We start from the raw sequence: 12,919 nt of genomic DNA, 5'->3' as shown, positions 1-12,919 counted from the left end.
TCTCCCCATGAAGTCTCTTCCTTTCTTCTGTCCATGTTGTTCCTGATTGTTTATTTCTTCTACTTTGAAAACCTTCCAAATATAGAATTTTATTTTTAAAACAGTTTCTTTCTGCTATTCCTGATTCTTTGATGTTGTTTCTTTCTAGATCTTTCCTTACTTCCGAAATCCATGCTATTCCCAATTTCTTCTTCCAGAAATACAGGATGGATATGTGTGTGTGTGCGAGTGTATACCTGTCCTTTTTTCCCCCTAAGGTAAGTCTTTCCACTCCCGGGATTGGAATGACTCCTTACCCTCTCCCTTAAAGCCCCCATCCCTTCTTCTTTCCCTCTCCTTCCCTCTTTCCTGATGAAGCAACCGTTGGTTGCAAAAGCTTGAATTTTGTGTGTGTGTTTGTTTGTGTGTGTCTATTGACATACCAATGCTTTCGTTTGGTAAGTTACATCATCTTTGTTTTTAGGAGTATTTGTTTTGTTAGTCTATTTCCATCCATTTGGTAGAGGTGTCCAAAAAAGGTTAATCTTCGTTTGCCCATTACTTCAGATATTTTTCTATATTTATGTAGATCTCCTAATTACTTCTTATTTTCCAACCATCTGCAGTTTTTATTGCACCGATTATTTTTCTAATAATCCTTCTTTCCAGTACCTCTAGTCTGTCCATCTTATAGTTCATCGTTAGGCATTCAGATCCATATAAACATTCTGGCTGTAGCACTGTGGTGTAGTGTTTTAGTTTTGTTTTCTAGACATACATTTCTTGTTGTAAATATTTTTGGTCAAATCATATGCTCTTTCCATTTTGTTAATTCTTACATCTATTGCAGATTTTTCTAGTCCATTCTGTTGTGTAGTCTCTCCAAGATATTTAAATTTATTTACTCTCTCTACTTTACCTATTTGGGTTTCTATGAATTTTGGTGCATTTTTTTATATTTGTCATGAATTTTGTTTTTTCAGCTGAAATTTTGAAACCAGTTCTGTTTGCTATTTTTTCCAGAAGGTTTATCTGAATAACTGCTTCTGTCACGTTTTCTGAAAGTATTGCAAAATCATTCGCAAAAGCCAAGTAGTTTACCTTGATTCCATTTGTTTTCCTTCCCAGAGTTATTGGTTCAATTTTGTGATTTTTTAGCTCCTAATTCCTGATCCTTACAATTTTTTCTAGAACACAGTTCAACACCTTGTCTAACCCCAGTTTTTATTTTAAGTGGCTGAGATTCTTCTCCCATAAATTAGACTTTAAATATTGTACCTGTTAGTGTTTCACGAATTATATTTGGTAATCTTGATTTAACACAAAATTCTCTAATGACATTATCTATTGTTTCTCTGTCTATACAATCAAATGCTTTCTTGAAATCAATAAATGACACTATTATGGGTTTGCTGGTTAACATTCTATGGCAAATTATTGACTTTAAGTTAAAAATGTGTTCTGCAGAGGATCTTCCCTTTCGAAAACCACCCTGATATTCTCCCAGTTGTTCGTCTAAAGCAGGGCTTCCCAACCTGTGGTCCATGGACCCCTTAGGGGTCCGCTGGCTCTTTCTAAGGGGTCTGCGGCCACCTTTCACCAAATCGTGTAAAATAATGAGTAAAATTATTGAATAAAAATGTGAAAATCAAATTCATCACTATTTTTTTTTTTTTTTTTTTTTTTTTTTTTTTTTCGTGTGAAAAACTTGTGTACTTTTACTTCAGGTCGTATCCCCAAGCAGCCTTTGCAGTTCCTAAGTGAGAACGTATACACAGTTTAGTGCCGGAGAATGCGGCTTCTCTGATCGACTGTTTAGCAACAATACGGGGGTCGTTTGTGCCCCGGCTCACGGCACCACACGCGCTGAAACCTTTTACGCATGCGCTGAGCGAGCTTTGTCGACCAATCACAGCGCTCGCTGCCACGTATGCAGCCCCAGGCATCATTAAATGTTAAACTTGCTTTGTCAGTGCACTACCTGTTTCATAAGTCGATTTTTGACCAGTTTATTACTGCTAACATGGATCGGTGGCTGAAGTCAGAATCACTGAAGAAGGGTGCAGTTTTTGCATCGCCTTCACAACAAGGGAAGTTTCCAGCTGAAACAAGTGAGGAGGGAGGACGACCAAAGGAAGACCTTACACACATTTGAACATTTTTCTTCTGATTTCATGAAAAACCACACCCACCCACCCACACACATACACACACACGACTGTTACGAAATATGCGTGCTCCTTACACAACAGTAGCCAAATAGTGGAAGTGAACAGACCATAAGCGGCAGCTTGTCAACAGCGAACAGTTTGGATGTGACGTTGATTGCTCTTGGAGGAAGACAGCTCCATCGTGCGAAATTTCAATTACCAAGTAATTTTAATCAGGCTGTAGTGTTGAACAAAGGGAGTAAATCCACTAGTAGGTGTCTGGATACAGTGGGAATTGAAATTGAGTCGTTAATTTCAAGTTGTTTTCATCCATCTGTAAACCAAAGACTATTGATACTTCGGGGATGGGGTGGGGGGAGGGGGTGTCATTGGGAACATGGCTACTTGCATTAAGAAGCTTTCAGTTCCCATGGGTTCACTCTGAAATTTAAAGTTACTGTGCTCTTGACTGACTAGGTGTCCGCCATGGATTTTTGACTGAAGAAGGGGTCCGCCAGCTGAAAAAGTTGGGAAGCCCTGGTCTAAAGTATCTACCACTCTGTTCCAGAGAATTTTTGATAATAATTCCTATGCTACTGGAAGATGTGACACTCCTCTGTAATTACTGATATTTTATTTGTCTCCCTTTTTATGTAGCGGGTGGATTAATGCTGTTTTCCATTCAACTGGAATCTTTTCAGTTTTCCAAATTTTCTCAAATGTTGTAGGTCCTTTATGATTTTTGGTTCTGACCACTTCGATAATTCTGCTGTAATGGTGTCTTCACCACTTGTTTTATTGTTTTTGAGTGTTTTGATGGCTTCATGAATTTCTAACTCTGTTGGTGGGAAATCTTCCTCTAGATTTTGAGGTGTCACTGTAAATTCTAATTTATCTGTTAGAACCAGACAGTTTAACAGCTTTTCAAAAAATTTTGATATAATTTCACAATTTTCTTTGTTATATAATCCCTTTTGCCATTTTCATCTTTGAAACAAATACCTGGTGCCTGATATCCTTGAAGTATGTGTTTAATAGTTTGATAAAAATTTCTAGAATTATTTTTGGTGACATTTTCTTCTATTTCAATAAGCTGAGAATTTTCGAAGTTTCTTTTGATTTTCCGGAGTATTATACCTATTATTATTATTATTATTATTATTATATCTTTTTAAGTATCATTTATATGATACTCACACTGCCTCTGTGATGGATTAAATGATTTTGTATTCTTACTTCTGAATACACTATGATATAATGCCTGTATTGAATTTACTATTTATTTAGCTGTAAGTTTTCTGAAAACTTCTGAAACTGATTTTTACTAAGTATCATTTTATGGCACAGAAATATTTGTGTACAGCAAAAACTATTACAGTTCATTTTATTTATTATTTTTTAAATTAATGTGATGGCTTACCTTTTATAGGTGCTTGCGGGTGTAACATACTTTCATGTTTGCTACTGTAGTGTTTGGATGGATTCCACTGGGATGAAAACATTTTAGTATTTTATGCTGCTTCAAATAAGAAAAGTGTCCAGCTCTTTAGTTTTGGTAGGGATGTGTTTGTTATATTGCCAGATTTATAAGTTCAAAATTTTCATTTTTTCTCTTCTGTTGTTGCTTCTATGCTGCAGACTGTCTTTTACATTTCCTTCTAAATAAATAGAGCATTTACCTTCACTATAAATGTTTTTTTTTAAGCATTTCTCACACACTTTTTCCTGTGAGCGCTTCCTGGTTCATTGATCATCATCTCTCGATTATACGAGGTATATCCACAAAGTAAGGTCCGTTTGGTGATGTAAAACAAACGTGTACAGATACAGAAAAAAATTTATTGTACAAAAATCTAAAACTGTTCAAATAATTTTCTATACAGCTTCCGAAATTTTGTAGGCACTTGTCATAGCGTGGCACAAGTTTTTGTATGCCTTCTTCATATAGGGTTGCCGCCTGTGTATTCAATCATATGGTAACATGTTCTTTCAGCTCGTAATCATCGCTGAAGTGTTGACCACCAAGGACAGATTGTAGGTGTAAGATGAGATAAAAGTCGCTAGGAGCGAGGTCCGAACTGTATGGGGGATGATCAAAAGGGTCCCAGTGAAATTCCCGTGAGAGCCGTTTGCTTACATTTACCTTGTGAGGTCAGGCATTATCATGGAAATAAACAACACTTTTTACAGTAATCCTTGGCATTTGTTCTGCATTGTGCAGCACGATTTCTTAATGGTCTCGCAGTAACCATGTGCATTGATTGTTTGGTCAGCAAAATGCCTTTTCTGACCCAAAAAATGGTGTACATGACTTTTCGAGGTGTCAAGATTTGCTTAGGCTTAATCTTTGTTGGGGTTGAAATGTGCCTCCATTCCATTGATTGCCGTTTTGTTTCAGGGGTGTCATACAATACCCAAGTTTCATCCCCCGTGACTATCCGAGGAAGAAAACCATCGCCTCCTTCATTGTAGCGTGTCAAAAACTGAAGTGCACTACCTATCCGTTGTTTTTTGTTTTGTTCAGTAAGAATTTTGGGTACCCCATGTTAAAAAAGTTTTCCAAATTTCAGTTTTCCAGTGACAATTTCACGAATTAATGATCGTGAGATTTGTAGAACTGCCATAGCAAGGTCACTAAGTGTAAACTTACGGTTGTGCTTAATCTTCTCTTCAATTGTGTGAACCAGTTCATCAGTAACCACAAACACGTGTTCACTTCGTTCTTCATCGTGCACATTGAACAATCTGACCCATGTTCTAATCATTGTATCACTCATAGCAGTTTGTCCGTAAACCTCACAGATTTGTTGTTGAATTTCCTTTGGTTTAACTTTCTTTGCATTTAGAAAATGAATCACAGATCTGATTTCATACGCAGCGGCATTTTCAATTACGGCTGACATTATAAAGAAGCACTAAAAAGCACACATTGGCAGCAGTGATCTGAAAATGGTGTACATGTCTTCTCATTGAGTCAGAGTAACTGCCGCACATGCTCGGAACTGCGATCATAGTGCTGCTGCAGATAGAAATAGAAACCTAACTTAGTTTGTGGACAACCCTCGTATATCTAAAATTGGACTTCTGTGGAGTGTGTGTCACACAGATGATATGCAGTCATTATCAATAAGAATAATTCCTCACATTATATTGCCATTTTTAACTCAAAGTGAAAGCCAGAACTAAAACATAACACTTGCACAGTGGCAGTAACCTAATTAGAACACTGATGGAATTTAATTTTAATATGGCCTGGAATGTCTTGGTGGAAAGTACATAATTTAAGGAGTAAAGGCAACAACTTACTAAATAGCAGAGGGGCTGAGACTATGAACTGGTGCATAACCAAAACTTGTGTGTGTGTGTGTGTGTGTGTGTGTGTGTGTGTGTGTGTGTGTTTTCCATGATAGCTCTGGAATGCCTGGAGGAGTTTCAATTATCCAATTTTAGAAGTGATGGCATGTGAGCATAACTGTGCAATCCCTTGAGCAGATTCAACAAGGCTCAGTACCATCAAAAAATATTCTGTTCAGGTAATACAGCCTTGGTGCCATCAGGGGTGGGATGGGCTGTGAAGAGAATGACATGTAAAAGTAACCAAGAACCACAGCCCTGATAATGTTTAACACCTAGGAATGGCAGCGCAAGAGGAAGGCGTTACATCTAAAACATAATTCTGGAACACTCAGACCAATTCCAGTTCACTTAATTTTAAATGCAGCTTGCTGTTACTTTGTAATAAATTATACAATGGAGATAAAACATGCCTAGCACCCCTAGTCAATGAAAATTGGGAAAGTGGTGACATGCACATTTAACTTTAAAAAGTCTAGAGCAAGTAAAAAATAAAATAAAATAAAATAAAATATACGCTGGGAAGATACCTCTAACACCGCTAAGAGTGGGAGTGGGAAGAAGGTGACATATTAAAATAATTGGAAAAGACCAATATTAGTGTTGAATTTATAGTTTTCAGTACAGCTAGGCTAACTAGTGACATTTCATCCCTAGGAGTTTAGTAGGTTGGAATTAGGTAGGAATAGGGCACCTTAAAAATGGTAAAAAACAGAGAATAACAGGGTTATATTTGTGGTATTTACAGTTATTTGGTTCAATGGTAACAGTCCTGATGAGAAGTGACACACAGGGGTTGGTATGGGAATGAGAATGGGAAGTGGATGACATTTAAACTGCATGGAATGTATCAAAAATTCCAACTCGGCATGGTAAGCAATCACTCACTAATGGCATTGAGGATGGGAAGATACTGACATTGAGGATGGGAAGATACTAACATGAAAAGCAATAAAAATGACTGATGTCAAAAGGCCTTCAGAGTTGGTGGCTGACTGGTGACAGTCCCTATTGGTGGGGTAGGGATGGGAGGAGGATGATATAAGAGTAAGTGACTGGACAATGCTGGATTAGTGGTACGTATTTGTGCATCCTGTCAGATGCTATTGTGTTGAAAGACAGCCATTTGTATTTTTATTTATTATATATATAGGGATGCAATATGGTGTGATGATGTGATTTGTGTGTGTGTGTGTGTGTGTGTGTGTGTGTGTGTGTGTGTGTGTGTGTGTGTGTGTGTGTTATAAGATTCTGGGGAAATACTGCAAAAGTGGGAAAGTTTTTTAAAGTACCAAAATAAGCTGTGAGGTTGATCTGTGGTGCTATAAAGTGGACATCATGTAGGCACCTATTCAAGACCATTAGGATACTGACACTCACAGGCTAGTACATCTACTCATTGATGCTATTTGTATCATTGGTGATATTTGTAATAAAAAAAAAATCCAAACTAACTGTGACATTCACAGTCATGTCTCAAGGCAGAAGTAAAGCATTTGTAGAGACTCAATATAGTACAAAAATAAGTTATCCAATCTGGAATAAGAATTTGCAATAAGCTCCCACTGAATATAAAATGGACAGTGACAGCCCTCAGATATTCAAGAGGAAACTGAAACAGTTCCTGATAAACCACATTCTGTGTAATTTAAATGAATTTCTAGAGCTTTAAGTTATGAAAGGTGTATCATATTATAAACAATATTGTAATATTGTATGCTGATGTATGTAAAATTGTATACCTTGTATGTGTATTATTTGCAGTACCGGTACTGTTTGTTTCTCTTCTCTTTTGAATTCTTTGACGTGTCCTACATTACAGTACAACATTTGTACAGACTGTGACTTAACAGGACCAAATAGAATTCAAATCAAATTGAATCAAATCTACTTAATCACCTGATGTAAAATATTTTCAGGGAAAATCTTGATCCAAGTGCACAGTTTACAGATGCTGAACTCTGGAAGAGCTTAGAACTAGCTCAGCTAAAGGAAACTGTCAGCAGCTATCCTGGAAAATTAGGTAAAGTAAAGCTGATCATTACCTTTAAAAATGTTCTGGGATGAATTATTGAATTCCTTGTGAATTATTGAATTCCTTCCATGGGTGGAGGTTACTGTTAGTGTGTTCTGTGTTTGTCTTAACCACACCACTTCTGTTTTGAGTTTTTCTCACTTGGCCATTCTTTAACATGGAAGACATATAACAGTTATTCCCTGAAAGATCCGAAGAGCCTGGGGATAAGTTGTTAAGTTTATTTTGACTTGTTAGTGAAGGGGAAAAAGAATTATATATAAAATACAAAATTTTGATTTGAATATCTGATAAAGTTATATACCAATAGCTGAGTTTCTTAGTTATTTCAAAAATTACAAGTTAGTTTTGAAACGTGTCATAAAAGACACAAAAATTAAGGAAAATGAAATATATATTATGAAGTCATCCAATAAAACTAAGTTCTTGTGGATAGCTATGCAGGATCTTTCGAGGATGAAGACAACTCACAAAAATATTGTGATGCTACACAATGGCAAGAAACTCACTGCTCCTTGGGCAGTTGCAAAGAACTTCAATTCTTATTATGCAACTGTTGTTGGAAAATTAGTGTAGGAAAAATGTGGAAATCCACCTAATACAACACTGAAAGAGCTTTCATCTATTGAAATAAATAATATATCCATGTTCCTCAGTCTAGTAGGCCCAACGGAACTCCTAAATACCATTAATTCACTGAAGAGTAATTATTCAGCTGATATTAATGATATTCCAGATTATATTATAAAAATAACAGCAAGACACATACCCTCTCCTTTATTAGCCATATACAAATCATCCTTATCAAGTGGTATCTACCCACAGCAACTGAAAATGGCAAAAGTAATACCCCTATATCGAAAAGGTGATCAGCAATGTATGGGTACTGCTCTCAGAGTTTTCAAAAATTATTGAAAAAGTGTTCCTTTCACAACCGACTACATTCTTCAACAAGAATAATATTATTTCTGGATGTCAACATGGCTTCAGACCACATAGCCAACTAAACAGCCACTTTCAACCTGATAAACCCTGTCATAAACACAGTGGACAACCACAAAAAAATCTCTGGTTTATTCTTGGAACTAACAAAAGCTTTCTACGTGATTGATCATTCTGTGCTCCTGAGAAAGCTTGAATGGTGTGGTGTAAGAGATGTGTCGACCCCCATGTATCACTCCTGTAGGGATTGCAAACACAAGAGTCAACTAATTACACTCACAGAGGTGTTTAAACCATGTTATGTACCATGCTCCATACGTAATTGGAACAGGAAGAAGATGTAATAACTGGTGCAATAGGAAGTACCCTCTGCTGTGTTTTGTATGGATATAGATGAAGATGTAGACATTTCTGTGAAAAGGCCACGTTTCTCCTTGACATGGAAGATACTGCTAGGAAGAGTTATACACTCATGTGCTTGTGGTATGTAAAATTGAGGAACATTATTGTTAGTGGAAAAGCTATATTTACCTATAATTTTTATAACACTGCAAGAATTTTTTTCTTCTAAGTTTTTGGGTTTTCAGATGCTGAAGTTCAAGAGGGTGGAGAAAACCTCAGTGCTGGGGAGAGACAACTATTCTGTCTTGCTCGTGCTATTCTGCACGGTGCAGCCTGTTTGATAATGGATGAAGCGACGAGTTCTGTTGATCCAGAAACTGAAGAAGCCTTACTAGCTGCAGCATCAAAAGCGTTTGCTGGCCGCACAGTTATTACTATAGCGGTAAGACAGTTTTAAATTCATGTGGGTACCAGCTGGATATAATTATTTAATATTGAATAAAATCAGAAGGCATGATGACTATTGGGAATTGTTCATAACTTTCAATGGAATATCCCATTAAAGAGTTATTACTAATGTCTCACTTCATTCTTATCATCCAAGTATGCAATAGAAACAAGAACACTAATAAAAATTAATATTTCTTCAAAATGAAAGTAAAATATGAACTGTAACAATATTTGTGGATGATACTCATTCACACATTGTGTTTAATAAATCTCATCAAGACAGGTGGCCTTTAGGGATGTGGAACCAGTTAAATTAAACATTATCAGGCTGAGGCAGCCACTGTAGGCTACTACTGTAAAGTACACCAACAGTCAGTTACAAATAGTAATAATTTATTCACATTTTTATTAGAGGGAATGTAGAAAGAAATGCAGCTATCTAAATGATAATGCTTTCACTGTTTGGCTGTTATTGATGTGCTTCTGGATACTCTATTGCAGTTTCAGCTTTACAGTCACTGTCAAGTAATTCTGAAACTAACATACATATTTCAGCATTAATACATTATTGTAAAATTACAGTTTACACCATGAAGGGTCATGACAAGTGTACTCTTTTAATAGGGGCCATACCATTATTATCCTTTTGAAATTACTTACCTTTCATGTTGTGTTACATGTCAATAATGTCAATAACATTCATTATTTAATCCTTCAATGACTGTCATGTTGAAAGAATTAAGATTCTGTTTCCTGTTTGTAAGCCTGTGTCAATTATTAAAGTTTATGTGCCACATATCTCATTACAAGTAGTGAGTACTATTGAAGACTTAAAAAAAAAAGGTGTACTTTACTTTAGACTATTTGTAAATTGTATAAACACCTGGGTTACAAAATAACATTAGATAAATATGGCAAGAAAAGTTGTCACAAGATGTAAATATGTAATTTAGGAGTAAAGAAGACAACTCATTGAGTAGTAGGAGCATTGAGTTGTTGACAGTAAAAAAAAAAAAAAAAATGAAAACGTCACTGGGTTTCATATGAATCCTTTACAATTTAGAGTGAGCAGCTAATGTACATATTTTATCGGTAATACATTATTATGAAATTACAATTTACATGATGAAAAGTCACGCCAAGTGTACTCTTAATAGGGATCATACCATTATTATTCTTATGAAAATAGTTGCATTTCATGTTGTGTTACACAACACACACACACCTATATGGGTACAGTGTGCTGGCTGAACATACAATACTGGGATTGCAGTTCAGTAGATAGGTTGGGGTGCGGATTGTGTTGGGTGAGGTGGGTAGAGGTAGAAAGAGGCAGGATGTGGGAGGAGGAGTTGGGGAGGGTAGTTGGCAGCTTGGAGAGAGGCAGCAGATGTGAGAGTTAGGAATGCAGGAGAGAGAGGTGGCATGTAAATGGGATAGGAATGCAATGACACACTGGTCCAGAGCCAGAGAGTTCATGCGATTCATGTCGTTGATAACATGGAGGTGTGGGTTGGGAGGGGGTGACATGAAAGAGGGAGGAGAAACTATTGGATACAAGATGCAGATGCAGTGGATTAGTGGAGATGAAGGCCAGAAGGATTACAGGAGCTAGCATGTATTGCAAGGGTAACTCCTTTCGGCATAGTTCAAAAAGGCTGGTACTGGATAGAAAGGAACCAGATCACATGTTGTGATCAATGGATAATCAGTTCTGTTCTTGGCCACAGTTTGGTTGTACACATTTATTCTGGTGCATAACGAGTTGATGCTAATGCCCACATAAAATGCTGTAATGAAATGGTAGCAGATCTGGTCTATGGCATGGCTGCTTTCACAGGTGGCTCTAGTTCCAAGTATGATAGGATAAGTTTGTGACAGGACTAATTAGGATGTTCTGTGTGAGTGAACCAGGCACTTCACTGGCTCTGATTTCCATGTGTCATTGCATTCATGTCCTGTGCACCTGCCTCTTTCTCCTTCTACTCGGCCCAACTGACACAAACTGCAGTTTATCTGCTGAATTGCAGAAGCTGTTTAGTTAGAATCTTATATAGTTACGAATAGCTAAGAAACACTCTTTTTCAGTTATTTCCAACAGACAACAGGTAAAATCTGCTATTATAGATACATGCAAATGACACATTGGTATTCATTGAGGATTCTCTTGACAAAACTGACTCTATACATGAAGAATTAAATGGTGAACATCAGGGTATTTTCCCAGATAGACTAAAGTATGCCATTGTTAGAACACTGCATAAAAAGGGGGATACATCTGATGTCAACAACTACCGCCCAATCTCTCTTCTGACTGCCTTATCCAAAAGTCTTGAAAAAGTAATGTATTGTAAAGTAGCTTCACACCTTTGTAAAAATGAAGTTTTAGCAAAATGTCAGTTTGGTTTCCAGAAGGGTTTTTCAATGGAAAATGCTATATATACTTTCACTAATGAAATATTAAATGCTCTGAGTAACCGGAAGTCACCTGTTGGGATTTTTTGTGATCTATCAAAGGCTTTTGATTGTGTAAATCATGGAATACTTCTAGATAAGCTCAAGTACTGTGGCATGAATGGGACAGTGCTCAAATGGTTTAAACCATACCTAACTGGAAGAGAGCAGAAAGTTGAAATAAGCAGTTCACATAATATGCAAAAAACTGGTGATTTCTCGAACTGGGGAACAATCAAGAATGGGGTGCCGCAAAGTTTGGTCTTGAGTCCTCTGCTGTTCTTAATATATATTAATGACTTGCCATTCTATATTCACGAAGATGCAAAGCTGGTACTTTTTGCCGATGATACAAGCTATCACACCCAACAGACAAGAATTAGCTGGTGACATTGTAAACGATGTTTTTCAGAAAATCATTAAGTGGTTCTCTGCAAATGAGCTCTCATTAAACTTTGACAGTAAATGGAATGACACCATTAATAAATATAGACTTCGATCAGAAATCGGTAACTATGGTAGAATATTCAAAATTTCTAGGTGTATGCATTGATGAGGGCTTGAACTGGAAAAAACACACTGAGGATCTGCTGAAACGTTTGAGTTCAGCTACTTATGCTATTAGGGTCATTGCAAATTTTGGCAATATACATCTCAGTAAATTAGCTTACCACGCCTATTTTCATTCTCTGCTTTTGTATGGCATCATATTCTGGGGTAACTCATCATTGAGTAAAAGAGTGTTCATTACGCAAAAGCATGTAATCGGAATAATTGCTTGAGCTCATCCAAGATCATCCTGCAGACACTTATTTAAAGAGCTAGAGATCTTCACTGTAGCCTCACCATATATATATATATATATATATAAAAACAAAGATGATGTGACTTACCAAATAAAAGTGCTGGCAGGTCGACAGACAAACAAACAAACACAAACATACACACAAAATTCAAGCTTTTGCAACAAACTGTTGCCTCATCAGGAAAGAGGGAAGGAGAGGGAAAGACGAAAGGATGTGGGTTTTAAGGGAGAGGGTAAGGAGTCATTCCAATCTTTGGATGGATATGTGTGTGTGTGGGAGTGTATACCCGTCCTTTTTTCCCCCTAAGGTAAGTCTTTCCACTCCCGGGATTGGAATGACTCCTTACCCTCTCCCTTAAAACCCACATCCTTTCGTCTTTCCCTCTCCTTCCCTCTTTCCTGATGAGG

The 12,919-nt window shown here is 36.9% G+C and overlaps 1 protein-coding gene across 1 annotated transcript in view; it reads left to right on the top strand.

The window, feature by feature from the left end:
• LOC124607240 (ATP-binding cassette sub-family C member Sur) overlaps positions 1 to 12,919 on the top strand; it is a 410,012-nt gene that overhangs the window by 372,683 nt on the left and 24,410 nt on the right. Inside the window, exons 25-26 of the mRNA XM_047139518.1 lie at positions 7,403 to 7,506; positions 9,048 to 9,244. Coding sequence (XP_046995474.1) covers positions 7,403 to 7,506; positions 9,048 to 9,244 — 301 coding nt within the window. The remainder of the gene's footprint in view (positions 1 to 7,402; positions 7,507 to 9,047; positions 9,245 to 12,919) is intronic.

Source organism: Schistocerca americana, chromosome 1, assembly GCF_021461395.2.
Source record: "Schistocerca americana isolate TAMUIC-IGC-003095 chromosome 1, iqSchAmer2.1, whole genome shotgun sequence".
In the NCBI taxonomy this organism is placed as follows: Eukaryota; Metazoa; Arthropoda; class Insecta; order Orthoptera; family Acrididae; genus Schistocerca; species Schistocerca americana.
This window is presented reverse-complemented; position numbering and strand designations above follow the sequence as displayed.